Source organism: Hirundo rustica, chromosome 1, assembly GCF_015227805.2.
Source record: "Hirundo rustica isolate bHirRus1 chromosome 1, bHirRus1.pri.v3, whole genome shotgun sequence".
NCBI classification, from domain to species: domain Eukaryota; kingdom Metazoa; phylum Chordata; class Aves; order Passeriformes; family Hirundinidae; genus Hirundo; species Hirundo rustica.
In genome coordinates, this window is record NC_053450.1 from 47,443,516 (window position 1) to 47,464,208 (window position 20,693).

At 39.3% G+C, this 20,693-nt stretch overlaps 1 protein-coding gene across 1 annotated transcript in view; it reads right to left on the reverse strand.

Annotated features, from left to right (window-relative positions):
- Positions 1-20,202, reverse strand: part of TTC39C (tetratricopeptide repeat domain 39C) — a 37,972-nt gene extending 17,770 nt beyond the window's left edge. The window contains exons 1-6 of the mRNA XM_040081330.1: positions 19,972-20,202; positions 9,257-9,305; positions 7,628-7,756; positions 6,541-6,655; positions 3,016-3,370; positions 1,469-1,637 (exon numbers count right to left, since the gene is read on the reverse strand). Of these exons, the coding sequence (XP_039937264.1) occupies positions 1,469-1,637; positions 3,016-3,370; positions 6,541-6,655; positions 7,628-7,756; positions 9,257-9,305; positions 19,972-20,105 (951 nt within the window). The 5' untranslated portion in view covers positions 20,106-20,202. The remainder of the gene's footprint in view (positions 1-1,468; positions 1,638-3,015; positions 3,371-6,540; positions 6,656-7,627; positions 7,757-9,256; positions 9,306-19,971) is intronic.
- Positions 20,203-20,693: the final 491 nt, after the last annotated feature.

The following is a 20,693-nucleotide window of genomic DNA, read 5'->3' on the forward strand; positions in this document are numbered from 1 at the left end:
TTCCTGCCAGCAACCAAAAAGCTTTCTGCTGACTAAGGGCATGGCTACACAATATAACACATAGCACCCTGCCTGCCTGAGCTAACTTAGTTAACATGGCCACACTGTCTCCATTCACTGGGAGCTACACTTCACTATCTCATAGAGTATTGCTGCATTAAATAATGCAGTAAGATTACATTTAAACAACTCTCCTTTGAAATATTACAGTTCTCCAGAAAGGGACCTACTAAACAAAACCGACACTTATCCTAAATATATCCTCTGTCTTTACACATACACTCAATTTATTAACAAGTTATGTTTATACTTTTGTTATAACTTGTCCCAAAAGCCAGAAGAATAATTTGAATAATTTATTTCTCGTTACATTAAAACACCAAGTTATACCCTGCATTCTTTGTATAGGTATTCCCAACAAATTTGTTTTTTACCATAACAATGGAATAGGCATATAAATTAATAAAACCCACTAAGGTCTTTCCTACTCAGGCGACAGCAATACTTTCCCAAGAGCGACAACTTGCTTGTGACAATGTAATTCCCAAAATGCACCATTGCTTTCAAAAAGACGATAAGAAAAGAAAAACAACATTCAAATCCCATGCAGGAATATGCCTGCAAATCTGAAATGGCACTGAAGCCGTTATATTACTACCTCTCTGAAAACACTGAGCTACATCCAGATGACTTAACTGCAAATCTAGCACGATCACCAATATCGACGCCTCAAATAGCTCTTGTAATTATCACGTAGACATGAAGGGTTTGAGCATTCTGGACTTCTCCTTTTGTGTTAGGTTTTCTGGTTCATGTAATTGCTCAGAAAATATTCTGGCCTTATAAAAGCAGCAGCTTGGAGTTGAGTAGTACTTCAAATAGATTCTTAGAGAATAATTCAGCCCAAATCCACAAGGCTGCTGCAGTGTTTGAATAATGATTTGCAACAGCATTCACAAACACATTTTCAGTGGCTACATTTCTGCTCAGGTCAGAGCTCACCCTTAGTAACAGAAAACATCCTGGTGTGACCTCTGAAAGGCAAAGTAGTTATTTAAGGGAATCTACCGCAGAGAATTAGCTGTATATGAACAATGCATAAAACAAAAAGGAAGATAAATACTATGTACTCTGCAGATAATACTCAATTTTAGCTTGACAAGCAAAACTGAAATAGCTCAAGAAATTGGAGTGGCCAAGTGCACTTCCTTTTAGCACAGAGTTGCAGAATTATCAAGTAGCTGAAAAAGAATTTCAAAATGTCATTAATTCAGATAGATCTAGTGGAAGAGCAAGTTTTGCATGTGAACTTGAAACTAGGAAGGACTTAATCCAATCTTTCTTATCTTTTCAAGTACCTGTATCTTTAGTCACAATCTGCTGAAGCTTGCACAGTTCATTCACATCAGAAAAACGTAAGAAATGATCAGGAGGAAAAATCAGTCTAAAGGATGAAAATGTGCAATACCTCTAATCGCTGTATCCTTCCCTTGAAGAACATGAACAGAGAAGAATTTGGATAAGCAGATTCTTTTTTGGCAAGAATTTCTTTTGCCTCCTTCAATCCTGCCTTGTTATCGCTGCCATCAAGGGCAAAAAAGGGACGAACAACTGTGTGGTACCACAACAGAGCTAATCTAAAAGAAACGTAAGAGTAAAAAGGATTACAGCTTGTAAGCAGAAATTTAAGGAAAACATTCTACACAGACACACTTTTAAATCATTCTGGAAGACAAAGATAGATATGAATCTTGTATTATACAATCTGGCTTTATACTTAAAACACAATACTACTGCCATACATCAACACACTCCTAAACTGCACCTGAACATACAATTCAGTGCACATTACCCAAAGGCAAAGTAACAACTGAACTCATAGCATCAAAGCAGTTAAACCTTTAGAACTCAGTAGATTTTAGAAAAGAAAAGTCCACAATAAAACTTTGAAAACTAACTCTTGACTAGAGAGGGAAACAAAAAAAGCCAAACAAAAAAACCCCAAACCAAACAACAAAGAAAGCCCAGACAAAAATCAACAAAAAACCCTGAACACACACCAGAAGACACTCTTGAAATCAGTGTGAAAAAGAAATACATCCTGTGTTCAGAAGGGCAGATATTTACGTGACCTACATTGCTCCTGGAAACAAAGGCAGAGCACAAATATTTCCAAGACTATCTGTAGGAGGAAACAGTCCCCAAACATATCATTCCTCACCCAGAAAGAAGAAAGATCAACAGGAATATTTAATCCTAACCTTACTGAAACAAACAGAATCTCAATTCTTCTCCTGAAGCAGAAGAGACTTTAGCTCTGCTGTCAGTGTTTCAGAATTGACACCTGATGGCAGTTGCAGTAGGTCCAGTAATAAAAGCAATAATTTGTAAGTATTTGTAAATAATAAATAATAATAAAGCCATTTATGAGGGCAGTTTAAATTAGGTCTGGCCAATCCTTCAGCTCTTGAAAATATCTGAGCGCAGTATGAAGTCTTGGGAAAAAGAGTACACAAAAAATACTCCTTTAAAAAAATACTATAAGAACATCTCATTTTACTAAAATGCTAAAACAAACAAAAAAAAATTAGAACAACTGAAAATGTTTTGTGTTAGTGGTAAGAAAAAAATGGCTAAATGAAATCAGTGACTCATACTAAGTAGTATGCTCTCCACAGCAGAGAATGTAACTCAGGTAAATTCACGCAGCCTTCAGGGAGAGCTTTGATTTAGTCTGACATTTAAATTACAGGACATTAGAACTGTGGGTACCGGAGGATACAGCAAAATACTGACCCAAACCCCAAATACACATAAATAATTAAGAGCAGAGATCTCATACATTAGTAAGTGATGAATTTACTAAACCGTGGTATCTTAAACAACAAACTACCAGTTTATTTTACCTGCTGTTGTTTCCTTTAAAGCAACATGACTCTTTGGTTTTGACTTTTTCCCAGTTACTTACTCTTAGTACTAAGTTATCTACCAAAGCATTTCAATATAGCTACTCACGTAGCTAAAGGGGCCTTCATGTCCTTACTTTCACTTGCATACATCAGTGAGGAAAGCCCCTGTAGGCGGTCTCCAGGAAAACCCAGCAGGTTGATGATTTTGAGCAGGTTTGGGGGCACCATGGATATGCAAAGATGAAAAAGTCCATATCCAAAGCTAACAGCACCTTTCAGTCTGTTTAGCGAATCCTCCGTTACACCTTCTGCAGCAATATGATTATCATTTGCAGCATCAGAAGTCAAGGATTCCTGAGTTGTTTTCTTCTGATATATTTCCTGAAGTGTATTAATGTCCGTATAGCACTTATTGTAAATTTTCCAGGCTTTTCGGAGTATCCACCCACCTTTTATGTACGCTAAAAAAAGTCAAGGAAGAAAAGAAATACTTCAAGGACATATTTCAGAAGCAGAACATCCTAAGTAGTAAATGCTATTTTCCACACCCAGGCTTCTCTATTTGAAACAACTTAGTGTATAAAGGATTTTGTAATAGCTACTGTCCCCTCAGAGAGGTCCTGCACACTGGGCACTACGAACCTCAGTGTGTACAAGCACAGGCTCTACAGCAGCACACAACACAAAGGCGCCTGCGGTCAGCGATGTGGCAGTACAGCTGTCAGAGAGAAAGAGAGCAATCAAAGAACTTAATGCTGGATTTTTGCTCCACTACAGAGTGCAGATGAAACGGCTGCCTAGCAAAGAGAAGGAAAACTCAGAGGAGATTACACCTCCTCTCTTCAGTCCAAATTGTGTTAAAAGACAGTTGATGGGAAAATACCAAGAAAAGCATCTCCTCTGGATTAGACAGTAAGATTTTCAACATTATCCCTTCCCTTCACATGAAGCCAGTGCCCTACAATTACGGAAAAAAAAAAAGAAAAAGAACACACACAAAAATTATATGGTTTTTAAGTATTTTTTAGTTGCCTGACTTCCTCAATTTCAAATTCAATGTGAGTACCTGAATTTCCCTAGAAATCTGGTCTTAAGCATTGTTGGAAAACGACAGTATCCTCAGTCTGTGATCTTTACAGCAGGGTAAAGAAAGGCCCGACACCAAAAGATGAAGATGTTCAATTTGTCTATTTACACAACAATCATCTTTGTTATAAGCACACCCTTTAATAGCGATAAGTGTTAAACATTAAACAAATGGAGAACATCCTAGCACACATCAGCTGAAAAGACACCAGCACTTTTGCTGTGACAGAGGCCTGAGAGTTAGGAACAGCAGTGACAAAGACTAACTAAAAATAAAGTAAAAACATGGTTATAGCAGCAGCGTTCTAAACAAATATAGCCAGACTTGCAAAGATCAGTGTTATAACTAATGCCAGAATTAGACCATAACAGGTGGGGTGTGTCAAAGAAAAGCAAGATGCTATTAATACCAAACAACTCTATAAAAGGCTTTGATGCCTTTGACAAAAACCCTCCCAAATCACAAAAAAAGCCCATCATTTCTAGAGAAAGTAACATCACCACCTAGATTGTCTCTTTTTGGATTCTTGTTATATGAAGAGGGCGTGAAGATGGTTTTATAGTCTTAAAAAACTGTACTGAGAAAGACTTTAAAATTTGTGTTCTCAGTTTTGACAGAATTGTTCTGTCAACATGAACTTGGAAGTATTAAAAAAAATTAATCCTCTCTCTTGAGATGAGCATTAAAGGATTAGAATAAAAATTATCCCCGCGCCCCCCCCGCCTTGATTCAGCTGCATTACAAGACTAACATTACTCCAATTTTTAAGCAATTAGGTCACTTTTTGGCTGCACAGAGTACTTTAAAAGTTATGTGGTTGACCACAAGATGAACACTCAAACAATTATACACAGCAATGCAGCACACAGATAGTAAGAAAAACCCACATTGTACTTGTCCTACAGATAATGATTCTGCCTATAGCTAACCACTGTGTTCCGTTGCCAGCAGGAAATGGAAAAGATGTGGTATGGTGAAAAAAGCACAGTTTTACATTTTACTTCCAATGGTGTGCTGTCATTAAATTGATCACTAACACAGCATAACCATAATTGATACGACATCAGTATACCAATATAAAACAATCTAACAAATTTAAACCAGGAATTTCTGACTTTTTAGACATAAAAATTAAATCAAGTCAAATCACTGAGTTATTTCCCAACATAAAAGCAGTCAGATCCATAACAACAGTGGTAAAACCCAAAAAAAGGTAGCTCAGTATTGCCAGGGGAAGCTAATGTCACTTGGTCTGCCAACAACTTTATTATGAAAGTATTTCTAATACATCCATGAGGGTGGAAGAGAAAATATAAAATGTGTTAAGCATATGAGAAACCAACTTGCGTGGCATCATATGCTTCTTGTCAAACTGTTCCAGGAAGAAAAACACAAGGAATTTTTCACCCATCTACTGACAGAAATATTTGTCTTCTGGGTTTTTTTTTTTTGTGAAATTACTCATTTCAATAATACAGTTGGTATTTCTGCATGGAACTATGATAAAAAGAAAGAATGTATGCACACAAACAGAAAGACAACATACTTTAAAACACAAAATAATGGATCCAATAGCTCAGCAAAGTCAGTAACTAAAAGTCACTGAGGCAGCATTTAGCTGCTTGTAACACACAAAGTAGACAGAAATACCTCCCGAACTTCTGCTAACAAGAACCAAACGTATTCTTGATGCCATAGCTTGGAATAAAACAAGTCTACATCACAGAAAGAAGTACATCCTTGAAAACTTTACGTATTATTTTAAGTGATCTGAATGTTATTTCCCCGTTTCTTCTCAGATGATCAGCAGAGTTTGCTCTGTCTGCCATGTCTTGGTCTTCACGGATTCAGTAGGAACCTGAGATACACTCACTTTCTAAATGACCTTGACCACAGTTTCTATAAACTTACAGATAAAAGCGTGTATTGAGATTGTGCAAGAGATGCGGGAATGCAAGAAAACATGAGAAACAGCTCCGCCATTGAAAGGAAGGGTTTGTATTCAACACGACAGGATTACTCTCTTTAGCATGCAGGTGACCAGAGAGTAAGAACTGATTCAGCAGTTCCAAGTTAAGCACACTCATTTAAAATTGCTTTCATTGGCACTTTGTCACCTCCCTGAATTGTCATGAACAGAATACATACAGAACATCACGATTTTCCCAGTGGCCTGGATTTAACAGCCTCTTTTATCTTGCAGGCCACAAAGCACACAGATGATACCCATCTTCATCCCAGCTCCTCCAAGACCTCTATGACAACATGCAAACTCGTCTAAGGAGAATCAGCTGAAGTGAACTGAATATAATTATTAGTATGGAAAAAGAAAAAAAGCCCTAATTTGTAGCAATCCATCTCATTTTCCACCACTACTTACACAAAGATGAAATACTTCTCTAAGTACCAAGCATGGAATGTTTCAAATGGAACTGTGCTCCTTACAAAACAATTACTTTTACTGAAGTCATATGGTGATTTTATGATCAAGTTTTACAAAAAAGACATGCTAAAATATATCTAAATACAAAAGCCAGAGCACACCTGATAACTCTTGTTTTACGAACGAGAGCACAGCCAAGTAGACTTGACAATCTGCTACAATTATCTGTCTTTGCAGACGATCTATCATGGATAGAGTGGATTTCCGTCCATCAACCTGTTCAGAATATAGAAACAGAAAAATATTAAGAAAGATAACACATAATACTTGTCTAAATCTGAAAAATTAAAAAATCCAAAATTAACTGCAAGTGGTAGAATTGCTACTAAATTAAGTCAGCATTTTGAAGTTGAAAACTATGCTAAAATTTCTTGGACAGATCATCAAACAAAATCCTACTTAACAGAGACATTTTAGACATACATTACCAGTTATTTTACCCAAGGTTTTACAAACTGTCAGAAGAGATTTAAATTTCATTTAATTATTACTAAATATATAAGACATTCAATTAACAGATATAGGACAGGAAGAGCACAGAAAAGGGTGTATGACAAGTGGCAGACTAAATACAGTGCCCCTTATGAGCAGAGAGTAAAGTACGACAGGTTCAACGCTTTTTACCAAGCAAACTAAACACTGAGGAGAAATGTCTTCTTTCTCTGCTGTGATTCTGCTGTGTCATACTAGACAGGCTGCTCACTGGATGCTTCTATACAACTACTTCAACTTGGTCTGAATCTCCATGCTTTACTCTTCCTTTATTATTTAGAATGAAAAATCTAAAAATGGAAGGAAAATTCCCTGGGAATATGCCTGGCTTAGAGCAATCTGCAGCCTCAGCGTGACAACTTTTGAACATTACTACAGCATGGATGAATTAAAGTTAGCCTGAATTAGATAGGCTACAAGCCTCCTGAAATAATTTTAGTAGGTCACAAATTTCGTATGTTCAGAAAACAATTACTAACATCAACACAACCTCACACTTCAGAAGACACTTTACTCACCTGAGGCTATGTACTTTAGAAAAATTAGGAAATTCACGTTAAATATTTGACTGAACTTCCAAATTTATTATTAATCTCAACTGCTCTTCATATACCAAAAATCATCTTTTCAAGATACAAAGAGGACAGAAAGGAGGTTTCCAGAAAAATTTATTCAATACACAAATTACATTCTTACATTCTTTTTAATTTTATTCTTGATTGTTTCTATAACTCCAGCTTCTTCACCTTCACAGAGTTTCTCTGTAGCCTTTAAGTCATCACATGCCAGTTGCATTTTCTCCTCTTCAAATGTCATCATGGCATTCTATCAAAAATCAAGCACATTTGAATGATAAAAACCACAAATACTTTTATTTCTACAAAAGCTGTGGGATAGTACAATTTTTCATATGAACTTGACAGCAAAGCTTTTTAAACGTAAGTATTAATACACATACATCAGTGCAAATACTAACACAGAAACACCAAACTAGAAAATCGAGCTCTTTACCAAAATTCCAAGACAATCAACTCAGAACACACTAAGTGCTAACCTCCATCTTAGACCTTTATATACAATCAAACTGAATGCAGAGTCTGATTACTTTAAGCAGAGGAAAAATTCCTACATATTAATTTTCAATTTTTGTTATATAAGGCATGATATGCATCTGTGCTGGTATCTGTTTTTATTCATTCATATAAGTAACAGGTCTTCAAAGTCAGTAACAACAAGCAGCTACTAAATTCTTCAAAATAATAGCCACAGTCCCTCCATAAGTAAGAAGAAAAAGAAACCACATCTGACTCCAACCACTGCTGAACCAACTGGAAAAAAAAAAATCAGGACAAGTAACTTCTTTTCTTGGAGCTTATTAAACAAAAGATCTGAATGACACAAGCACACCAAGTGCTTCTGCTATATTTAGAACAGCAGCTAAGCAAGATACTTTCAAGATCCTCTGATGCTGCGCTGGTTCAGCACATCAATTCAGATAAGCAAGCCTGAGAGATTCTCCCTTTCCTTTCTCCCCTTCACTGACTTAAAAGGAAGCATAGGCCCCAGGAGGTTTCCTAACTAGTGTATTTTTCCATACTGCATACTAAAGAGAACTCATATTTATTTCATTCACAAATCACGTATTTCTGACATATTACAATAAATTCTGTCTTTCAAAAGAATATTACCATAGTTAATTTCTGGTGAGATCTAAGATGAAGCAGCAAAGTGGGAATAAGGACAGTCTAATAAAAAGATACAAACACTTTCTAATACACCTGCTTGGTTTTTATACATGGCATTATAATTTATAGTATATTATGTAAAAAAAAAAAAAGCGTTTAACAAACCTAACTTGCTCATTATGACTTTTAGTCAATCAATATTCTCACTTCTCATCTATCCAGAATGGAAGCAATGTGAATGGATTGAATTAAAAACTTTCACCCAGAAGTACGGATGGAGAAATCAACAGCAAAAGTTACCAAAAAAATAGGTACTCGTGAGTTTTATTTTTATCAAATGAATACATAAATAAATAACTCCACTGCTCACTTAAGAGAACTTTTTATTATGGCTCTGTTAATGGAACACATAAATATTTCATACATTTAAGAAAATGAATCACGGAACCTTTACTTTCTATTTAAACCACATGAGCAAACAAGTTTTACATAGCATAATGCCTTGCTCTCTAGCTGTGTTTAACCTGAAAATTTGGAAAAAAATGTTCTCATAAAAAGAAAAAAAATTAGAGTATTATGAACACATGTATGCACATACAGCCACAAACCCCAAGTATACTCTGTGCTCTCAACTACTCACCAAAAAGCTGACAAAACTGGCTCCAAAACTCATTAATGGGCTATGGTTTCTGTAAAGAAAAAAAATTAGTTACTATATTTGCACACATTTCCTGTAATAAAGATCCATATTGAATTCCTTGGGTTTTGCCTGTGTGTTTGCAAATAAATATTGGTGGGTGTTTCGTATCAAGTTACAAAGATATCTGCAAAACATAACGGAAACAGAAAACCAAAAGCTTCGTATCTTTTACTATATTAAATATAACTTAAAAAAATATTTTTTCAGGTATTAGGATACATATACTTTAAGAGAAACCACTGCCATCAAAATAGATTCAGTTCAGGCCAAAAGAAAAAGCTACAAAAACATAAAAATCTGCCAATTCTACTCTCCTCTTGTGATCCATCACTATGATTTTGTCCTAGAAGAAAAATGTTAACTGGTTCTATTAAGAGAGTCCCATTTCCATCTGTTTCTGTTAATTTAACTTACCCACTAAAAAAAAGGCATCTACTACACAATAAAATTGTTATAATACAAGGTTCTGACAAGGCTTATGGTTCTGTAGCTGTTTTGTTTCAACCTCAGAATCCATATCTTACTTCACTGTGTGGAACAGCTTTAAGATGCTTCAACCTGTTCTGTTCAGAGGACTACTCCCAAAGGGTGAAATCACAGCTAGACCAAAAAATTCAGGCAACCAAAACCACAGTAACACATCAGTCAGGCCTCAGGAGGCTAGAGTAATGCCACATAGAAGGCACTTTGGAAAAAAAAAAAAAAAATTAAAATCTCAGGACCTCAGTGGCACCACTGATTCACATTGTTCAGTGGTGGGCTGCCAGGTTATATAAAAACACAGACTTCCAGGATTTAAGAAGTGTAATTTAGGCAGCAGAAACATATATTGCTACAGTAAAGCATCTAATTTGTTTTCAACTTTATTCTAAAAGCATATATTAAAGCAGAGTTTTAAAACAGCAGAGGTACTTAAAAAACACGGAGAAAGAAGTATATTACTGAAACACAAATTTCCAGTGAACTGGTATTATACCATACAAGAATAGAGTTTGCCTGATTGTTATTTTTTTAAAAAGAAGCAATGTTTCCCACACACACACCTTTTCTCACTTTGATTTAGCATAAATATCTAAAAGCAAGGCCATGAACAAGAATAATGAGAAAGAAAAACAGGGAAGACAAACAAAACATGTAACAGGAAAAGCTCTCCCTTTTTATATACACTGCTCAATTCTGTATATACACCTAAATGTAAGATCAATACAAGCTGTCACATTTTTTCCATTATTTTTTTCAAAAGGAAAAAGAGGTTGAGTACTTTCCCCTTTGTTAGCAGGCAACAAAGAACAGCTGCCAGTCAATGTCTCTGCTTCTCAGTACCTGGACTGTGCTCTCCCAGCAGCTGTGTTACACAGGGCAGCAGCAGTCAGCCACACAAACTGCACTTGCTGCAGCTGGCACTTGCAGCATGAACTCCTGCTGCAGAGGGCACATGGCTCCCTCGTAATCCCTTTCTCAACTCACGAGGCACGTGGGACCATTCAGCCAGTCCTACCACCGTATTCCAGCACAACCTTCACCAGGCATTTCAAGGTCACACCTGTATTATCAACACACAACTGATGTAAAACTGCAGAACAGATCAGCACAACATCACACAGATCGTTTTTATGTCCGAGTACAAAGCTGCATTTACATCACGTTTCAAAGAAACGAGATAATCAGAGATAAAGCAAATGTTTCATTTTTGTGTTTCCTCAGGCCTACATACATGGAATGCAAGCAGCTCTGGGGGGTTAAAAAATGTTAAAATAATGTTAAAAACTGAGACAGCTAACTATAGTTGAGAGCCAACTGGTCTTTAAAGACTACAGAATAAACTGAAGCAATGAAAATTTGCCCAAGTATTCCAGTGTATATTAGTCTGAGTACAGCTGAGATTTTTTCCCCGAAGTACGTACTTATCTTTTTCAACTGACCTTTCAAAACTGCTTCCACACTTGCACTCTTGACACTCACTGCTACTTCTGTTCCCAATTCATCGACCCCATGATCAAAGATGAAACAACAACACAAAACATCAAGAGCCACATGATTATTCCATTCTGAAATTATCAGTAGCTATAATACATGAGGTAAATGTCACAGATCTGTTCTTTTTAACTTTCAGTCACTCAATCTATAAAAAGCATTGCCATTACAGCACATATGGGCTGTAGCACAAAAGGACCCTGAAGCAAGCAAACACGACGCATAATATTATCCTGTGTCTGGGAGATGCTTCTGCTGAGACTATGGAGTTTGGTAATCAAAACATCAAAACTTTACTGTAGGAGTCCCCCACACAGAGTTTGTGTCATCACTAAAGAAAATAAGGGACACTTCTAGCACATTCCTACATAGTCACTGGGTAGAGATTGCAGCTTTATGGAATATCATTTAGTAAGGTAATTTCAGTGTTTAAAATACAATTTTTAACAATGTTATGTGCTCGGTCATTGTGAGCATTATGGCGACTGACAAATTCTTCTGGAGAGCTAGGCAAAGTTTGAAACAGCACAGTACTGTCCCGGCAAAAACTGAGGTGTGACTAATGATGACAGCGGGTTTCTGGGAAAAACACAACCCCACAAAAAACTCAAGCTCCTTGTAAGTGACCTTCAGCTTCAGACATGAAGTTTCATCCTTTTGGACAGACAACTCTAAAGTTGTTAAGAAACAAAACAAAAAAAAGAGGCAGCACTTGAGAAGATACTAACAGCAAACCGAGGGCCACATCAATGCTGACAGGAGCTATGGCACCGAATACAAATTAACACTGGACACTGCACTACCCAAGTTGTCCTCAGACTTTGAAACCAATAACCTCCATTAAGTAAAGAAAAATCTCAAGACTTTTAATTAGCTCAAAGATGAAAGGGAAAAAAAATATCAGTCTCCAAACATATTTTGTAAAACACAGTTTGCACTTCCCCTAGGAAACCAGGACTCAGAAAGTATCTTTTTTATAAGAAACTATGTTATTAACACCACTACTACAAGATACCACAGTAAAAGGTCCTACATATCAATAAAGTCAGCATGTGTAATTAAACTTAAGTCAAAAACTTAAGAGCACTGAAGTAGAACGTTCTTCCCGATATATTAACCAGCATTACACAAGACATTGCTTCTCCCAAAAAACCCTGATTGATTTGCCTCATTTCATAGCATATATTTAAGGTTTTTAACCTTTCAGAAGAAAGGTGTTTCCTATGCCTCATTTTCACACATGATGATAACATTCAGGCGTTTTAATTTTTAGTTTAATAATGCTGAGATAACAGAGCCCAGTTTCACAATAAAACAATACATCAGAGCTGAAGCGCATAAAAACAAATTAAAAAAAAACCAATTACTCTTCAGTGTTTTCTCTTTTTTTTGCTACAGCTTTTTCCAGGACAGTATTTCACTTCTCCACATCAGCTTCTAAAGCTACTACAGGCTAGCTCAGGTTTAAATTTAGAGTAATGTAATTACCTTGCCAACATTCCTCACTGTTTTTCTAGTCATTGCTACTTTAACCACAGTCCATCAAGTATTCCGGTCATCACGCTGAGAGTGATGCTCAGGTTAAATTAATTGTGTCCACAAAGTGGGAGAATAAAGCAAAATGCCATAATTCATCTAAGTTCAGAGATAAATATAGCAGAAGAAACTGAGTATTTTTAAACAAGGCAGAAAAATATATAAACAGAAAGGTAAGGAATTTACTGCAACAACATACAAAACCTTTAGTCATTATTCCATCACAGATTATTCTAAGATGTATTCCAAAAATTGTTTGTGAGACTACAAACGTGACAAATCCACATATGTACAACTCTCATCCAATATTGGTATATGAAATACCCATGGTAATAAAAGCGTCATAGAAGCAGCATTACAGTATTAAATCACATTGAGAACAGCAAATATCACATCTAGGTTTAGTTTACATTTCACAATCAGCCCAAATTTGTTTTGTTAAATGAACCCTCAGCATACATTTCTATTTTTACTAGGAAAACGCAACCAAAAGAGAAATTCAGGAATATAAAAATAATTCTGTGGCCCTGTTCTATCCTGTTTTTATGCAATTTGTTTTGTCCTTCTGCAAATTAACGGGAGATTGTTTTGCTCTCACTTCAGGCTGTGAACTTTAGACTCACAATGTGAAAACACTGGAGATTAGGAGAATTTTCAACGGCATCCTTAATTTGAAAACTAGTTACAAAGGTGAGAGACAAGCTAGTTATATCAGCAGATTTGCTCTAGCTCTCCACTTGCACTCTCTAAATCTGTAAGAACTGGGGAATTAAGCAAAACCTTTTTTTCCAACCTGCCCAAAATCACTTTCCACCACCAGCTATAGCAGTTTAATTGACATCATGTCACTTCTTTAACACCTCGGAAATCCTGAAGTAGATTAAAACAAAAATATCTATCTTATCACAACAGCCTGAAATATTTTACCAGAAATAGTAGATCAAAGAGTGGGTGCACTAACAAGAGTAAAATGTCTTTAAAGCATTTGCATCTTTCACAGGATTAAGTTAATAAAATCTGCTTACTATCACACCTCTTCTGCCATCTCCATCAAATTGGACTTCTAACCTCTGAGTTACAAACCCAGATTTTAGTTTAGCTCTCTAACATCTTCCCTTGGACTTCTAGCCACCAGACACTGCTCCATACGACAGAGGGATCTCTCAACCTCCCTCTACCCTTTTTAACACTTCTTCTGGCAACACCACCTGTCTCTGTCATGACGGCCATAAAACTAAGTGTCACACTCGATGTGATCATCTCTGTGTACCAAGGCCTTGGAAGATTTAAACAGCAGAATGCTTAAAATATTTCTAGTTTATCCACATAGCTGGAAAACCAATGCTGGTTTTATGTGCATCGTTATTACTATTACTCTGCCTAGCACTGAACAATGAAATCTCACCTCACTGAAGTACATGTTTAGAATATTGCTACTAAAAATCACTTCCCTTACAAATTATGCTCCTTTCTATGCATCCACCTAGCAGTTGCTCCTCTGCCTATGGCTGCAACAAACAAAAGCAAACAGGGCTGCTAGCAGGGCACTCATGATTTATCCTCACACTGCCAATCTAGATGCTATCATCCTTTGCCCAACCAACTGACGTCAGCTCCCGCTCTGCTGGCCTTATCTTTAGAGAAGCTACTGCAGCATCTACTAAATCACTTCATTTTTGCTCTTAAGGTTCCTTTGCTGAGGTATATAAGCAAGAATTTCAGCAATGGTTAGACAGCCCACACATGGGTCATAATCTACCTACTGATCAATGCTGGCTTAATGTCACCTTGCCTCAGCTTGCATTTGGGTCAAAAGTATTGTGAGCCACTGACAGCATTTTAAGTTGGTAATATGAGGTTCAAGTGCCTATTCATAATGGACTTCTGGTCCATTACTAAGTTTGTGTGTCTGTTAATACACATAATGTAGCATGTCAACTTTAAATTAATTTCAAGTTTTTTAAGCAACCATAATAAGCTTTCTTCCCACTTGCACCAGCTTCTACTTCTCCATGTTCTGATTTACCCTAGCAGGCAACATTGTGTTTTTTCTACACTGGCCCCATTCTTCAAATCTTTACATATTTTATCTTATAATCACATTTCTCTATATAATCTTCAATTTCTTCTGTGGACATCACCTAACTATACACATTTTACTTGTCATCTTGTACCATTTCTCTTTCCATTGAGATGGAAGTTGGAAACTTTACCAAGCCTTATCAGATGTCAGAATCATTCATGCAGAGTCAAATGTTTCTTTGGTAAGAGACAGAAGATTGTTGGATTTCTTAAGAGATAACAGCCCTGATCTCATGATTTATGCCCTGGCTGCTGTGTCCCAGGGTGCATCAGGCACAGTTGTCATCCAGTCAAAGGATGCAACTGTCTGCTCTGCACTGGGACAGCCTCCACTTGTGCTCTGTGCAGTTTTAAGCACCACAATATAAGAAAGACACAAGGCCATCAGACAGCATCCAAAGGAGAGCCACAAAAGTGGTGAAGGGCCTTGAGGGGAAGCCATATGAAGAGTGGCTGAGGCCATCTGGCTTTTCCAGACTGGAGGAGACAGAGAGGAGACCTCACTGCAGCCTACAACTTCCTCTTGAAGAGGAGGGGCAGACACTGATCTCTTCTCACTCACGACCAGCAACAGGATTCAAGGCAACGGCACGAAGCTGTCTCGGGTGAGGTTTAGGTTAGGTATACCAAAAGGTTTTTCACCCAGAGGGTGCTTGAGCACTGGAACAAGCTCCTCAGGGAAGGGGTCACAGCACCAAGCCTGACAGAGTTCAAGAAACATTTTGGACAATGATCACAGGCACAGGGTGTGATTCTTGGAGTTGTCCCTGTGCGGGGCGAGGAGTTGAACTCATTGATCCTGATGGGTCCCTTCTAACTCAGGATACTCTGTGGTTTGACAATTTACATTGTGAGTCAACACTCAGCAAAAAACTCTTGGTTTTATTTAACACAGTCCTCTACTCTCTTAGCTGGAGGAAGCTTTTGAATAATTTTTGAATTGCAAATGCTCTTAAGAAGTGAAGAATCGGCAAAAAAATAAGTTCTTCTGACAGTTTCTTTCCTTCTTATATGTCTAGAAATCCACAAAGCTACGAGGGGGAAAAGAACACTCCACTTCAGCTTTCCTGCTAATGTCAGGGTGGTTTACCAAAACAGCACCATCCTGCTGCCTGCGGGCTCTACCTTCACTGTCTTTGTCCTTGGTTAACCTGCATCCCTCTTGCAGCTTCCACAGATACTCAAAAGTTTAAACTGATGAGAACTAGGACAGAGTCAGCATTGTTCAAGCTGAATACAAAGATTGATATCTGACAGTTTCATATATGAGTTAGCACTGAGGGAACCTAATATGGCTAAAAGCACTAAGGACAGTGGTGCCATCTAGTAAAGAGCCATGAAAATACCACATTCACTGGTATTTGATTCACGTTCAGAATGTTATCAGCACTAGCAGGCAGGCAATCTGGAGTTCTAAAAAAAATAAGCTTGCGAAAAAGTATATACAGATATAGACGCTACATGTAGATGGTTTTTCAAGCCCTACTATCTTCCCTCAAGTATAATTTAAAGCAAAAATATTCACAAGCAACACCATTAAGTGCTTTAGTGTGATAGTAAACACAGTTTCAACTACATGTTTTATCTGGCACACAACTGAGTATTTATCTTCTTCAGATTCTCCATAAGATATGTATATGAGCTGTAACCACCAGAAGACAAAATACCACTCTCCCATGTCCAACCCAGAAATAATAGTTCTGTGGCACACAACTTCAAAGTACCACCACTCTTCATAGGCAAGACTTTACTGGAGTGGATATGCATATGAAACACAGTTGCAATTTCAACCCTGGTCTCTTCAAGGACTGCATTATGACCAGCTTTCAAATTTTAGGCTCAGCAGTCAGCTTTCTTTTCACAATTTCTTTCTTACATGCTTAGAAATCCACAAAGCTACAAGGGGAAAAATAATACTCCAGTTGAATACTCAATACTTTCTGGAAGACGAAAAAATGCAGAAGAGTAAAGAAAAATACATACTGTCTGTTTTAGAGAAAAAGTTGCCTACTGTCCCATAAAGACAGAAGCATTAATTTGAATTCTTCACATGATGTTTCAGGTGGCAAATGAATGAAAAATTGAAGTAACAAAAAGCAGAATCAAACCCAGCAGTTTCTAAGAAATGGTTTTAAGTAGTTTAAGTGATCTGGCCACTGAAATGGAAGTTTTGCTGACTATCTACAATTCCTTAATACCTGTTAAGCTTCTGAAATAGAGCTAAACTACCTGCATAGGCAATACTTTATTGCCTTTATTATATACTAATAACACTTTCTACAAGAAAGGTCACTTGAAATCCAGACAACACACACTCATATCAAGTTAAAAAAGCTGCATGCCATCAGACATCTTTGACCTCTAGTACCACGAATATTAAACATCGATACTAAATTATGGAGAGCTTCTAAACCTTCCTCATTTGGCTTGCCAGCCCCATTTAGGATGGGCTCTAGTTCATAACTCCAAGCACATAACTACGAAAAACACACTCATTAAGACTGCATGCAAACAAACATATAATAGCACTGCTTAAGTCCTTGCAAAAAAGAACACATTCAAGACAAGCATAGATCCAAAAGCTGTTGGAAAAAACAAGTGTCCCTCACTGCACATGTCTCCAGAATTCAGGTTTATAGGAAGTTGAGCATATTTTGCTGCATCTTCTCTCTTATATGAAATCCAAATTTTCAACATACAGTTAATCTGCAATTCAGTAAGGGCTTATTAGTTCTCAGCAAGAGGAAGCCTGCTACAAATTTTGGGACGAAGGAAGAAGTTTTTAAATTACTTTGAAAATCTCCAGCCCAAGCCAGCAATTATCAATTTATGAGCCATAAACTATTAATCTTATGAAGGGATTCCTATTTACTCCTTGCAGGGGGCATTTAAAAGCCACAATGTAAAAGTACACTGAACTCAGACTCATTTCTTGATAAAAATCAAAGAAAAGCCTGCATCTGGCAAAAAAAAAGACTGGCAAGTTTCTGCATTTAAGATATCTTTAGTAATAAAATCTTCTAGACAATCAAGAGAAAAGTTTGCAGAAGAAATCATTATTCACCCTTTCAAGGGAGGATTAAACTGCATTTTAAGACCAGGAATCTTAATTTTACTCCCCAGTACTACTTTAAAATGTAAGAAGCATCACATATTTAGAATTCCTAGACTACTTCCAGATTCACACTACTGAGAGAAAGCAATGGCACAGCACAAGCAAAAGTGCAGGAGAGGAAACCACACTAACTGGCACCTTAAAAAAAATTACACAATACAAAAGCATGCAACCAAAACCAACAGGTTCCTTAGATACACAGAACAACTGAGGACTTCAAAAGAAAGAAATATGCAAGAAGTAACTCATAGGGTGCAAGTTAACATGACGTAGACTTGGCAACTATGGACAGGGTTTAGTGGTGGTCTTGGCAGTGCTGGGTTAAGAGCTGGACTTCATGCTAATGCATGTGAGGAATGCAGAATTGGACCCTGCTTGACACCTGCAACATTCCAGTTAGTTCTACACAACAGTACTTCATGTTACAAAGCAGTATATACTAGAGACAAAATGACATATTTAATATTAACCTGTTGCAGGTACACAAAAAAGCGTTATTCCCTTGTTGTTATTAAGGGGAATGTTCTCACTCCACTTCCAACCATCCTTTCTGTAAACAAGATTTAAATACATAAGTACACCATCACTATGAAGTTCTATTTTAAGCCAACCAAAGTCTTTTTTAATCATACTGACAACAGCATTACAGCACATATTAATTATTTAGAACATATGCGCAATTACTGCAGCTCAAGCTCGAGTGGAAGACATTAGTCCTAAGAAAAGAAGCAAGCACAGGTAGGGGCAACCTTTTCTTTAAGCCTGACTTAAACAGTTGCACTAATGCCATTCCTACCAGATGCCTACTTAATGCAGAAACCTAGACATGATGTATGTGGGGATTATGAACATAATCTTACAGCCCAAAGATAATCAGATCAGCACTCACAGACCTTTCGTTGCTATCCATTTTGTACATTGAAGACTGCATCAGACCACACAGGAGCACCGGAGCGAAAACCCCCCAGGACAATATCTCCAGCCACACGTGTGTGTTTACACATACACGGCAGCCAAATGCAGACAATGCTTTTGCCCTTGCTCAGCCTTTCTCCCCTCTCCAACAGGGCATCAGACACACCCCACCACAGCACACCACACAGCACCCCCGAGCCCGTGTGGCCAAGAAGGCCAACAAAATCCTGGGATGCACTAGGGAGAGCAGCACCAGAGGCAGAGGGATGTGATCCTGACCCTGTACTCAGCCCTGGTTAAGTCCCATTTGAAGTGCCGTGTTCAGTTCGAGCTTCCTGAGTACAAAGGAGCTATGGAGCTCCTGGAAGTGGGTCCAGCAGAGGGAAATGAGGATGAGTGGGGGACTGGAACATCTCTCTTATGAGGAAAGGCTAAGGGAGTTGGGCCTGTTCAGCCTCACAAAAAGTCACCTAAGACGGGACCTCACCAATGCGTATAAATATCCAAAGGGAGGGTGTCAAGAGAATGGAGCCAGGCTCTCCTCGGTGGTCCTAAGCAGTAGGACAAGAGACAACGGTCAGAAACTGATACGCAGGAAGTTCCACCTGAACACGAGGAGGAGCTTCTTTACTGTGTGGGTGACCCTGCATAGGAACAGATTGCTCAGAGAGCTTGTGGAGTCTCCCTCATTGGAGATATTCAATAATAGTCTGGGGACAATCGAGCCATGCGCTCTAGGATGACCCTTCTTGAGCTGGGTGGTTGGACCAGATGACCCACTGCGGCCCCTTCCGACCCGAGCCAACCTGTGATTCTGTAACACACGCGTGCCCCTTCCCCACGAGAGCCCTGACCGAGGCAGCGACCGGCTGCACCGACCCTTCCCGTTTCCAGGGGCCGGGCAGGGCGAGGCTTCCCGCGCCCGGGCCCCCTGCGCGCCCCGGGGCCCCGCCGCCCGCTCACCTCCGGCCCGCGGGGGCGCAGGGAGCCGCGCCGCGGGAAGGGGCCCGGGGAGCGGGCGGCTGGGACTGACCTGTATTTCTTGAAGAGCTGGTCGGACTCGCGAAAGCCGTTGTTCAGCAGCATGTTGATGCCGGCCAGCGCCAGCTCCGAATCCTCGATGGGCAGCGGCGGTTCCCCGTCCTCCCGCTGCTCCGAGCCGGCCATGACGATGAGGAGGCAGCGGGACCCAGCCGACTCTCCCCTACCTTCCTTCCTACCTACGTACGTACGTACCTATCTACCCAACTGTCTACCCGCCCACCCCTTCCCGGGCAGCTTGGTGCTGCCTCGGCGCGCCGGCGGGAGGGGCCGGCAGCGCCCGGTGCCCGCGGAGGCGCGAACTCGGCGGTGCCGCAGCCGCTCCGCGCCCGCAAACGCTCCGAAAGCGGCGGCGCCTGCCCCGCGCCCCAGCGCGCACGCGCAGCCGCCGCGCCGCGCAGGCGCGCAGCCGGCCCCGCGTGAGGGGCCGGGGGCGCCGCGGCTGCGGGGGAGGCTCCTCCCGCGGCGGGGCTGCGCCGGCGGCCCGGACCGCGGAGCCTTCAGCGGCTCTTGGCGGAATCTCTGGCTGTCTGGGCTTGGAAGGGATCCAGAGGGAATTCGAGGTCAACTCCTGCCCCTGCACAGACACCCCAGAAATCTCACTGTGTGCCCGAGGACGTTGTCCAAGGACTTCTTGAACACTGGCAGGCTTGGTGCTGTGACCGCTTCCCTGGAGAGCCTGTTCCAGTACTCAAACACCCTCTGGGTGATTTG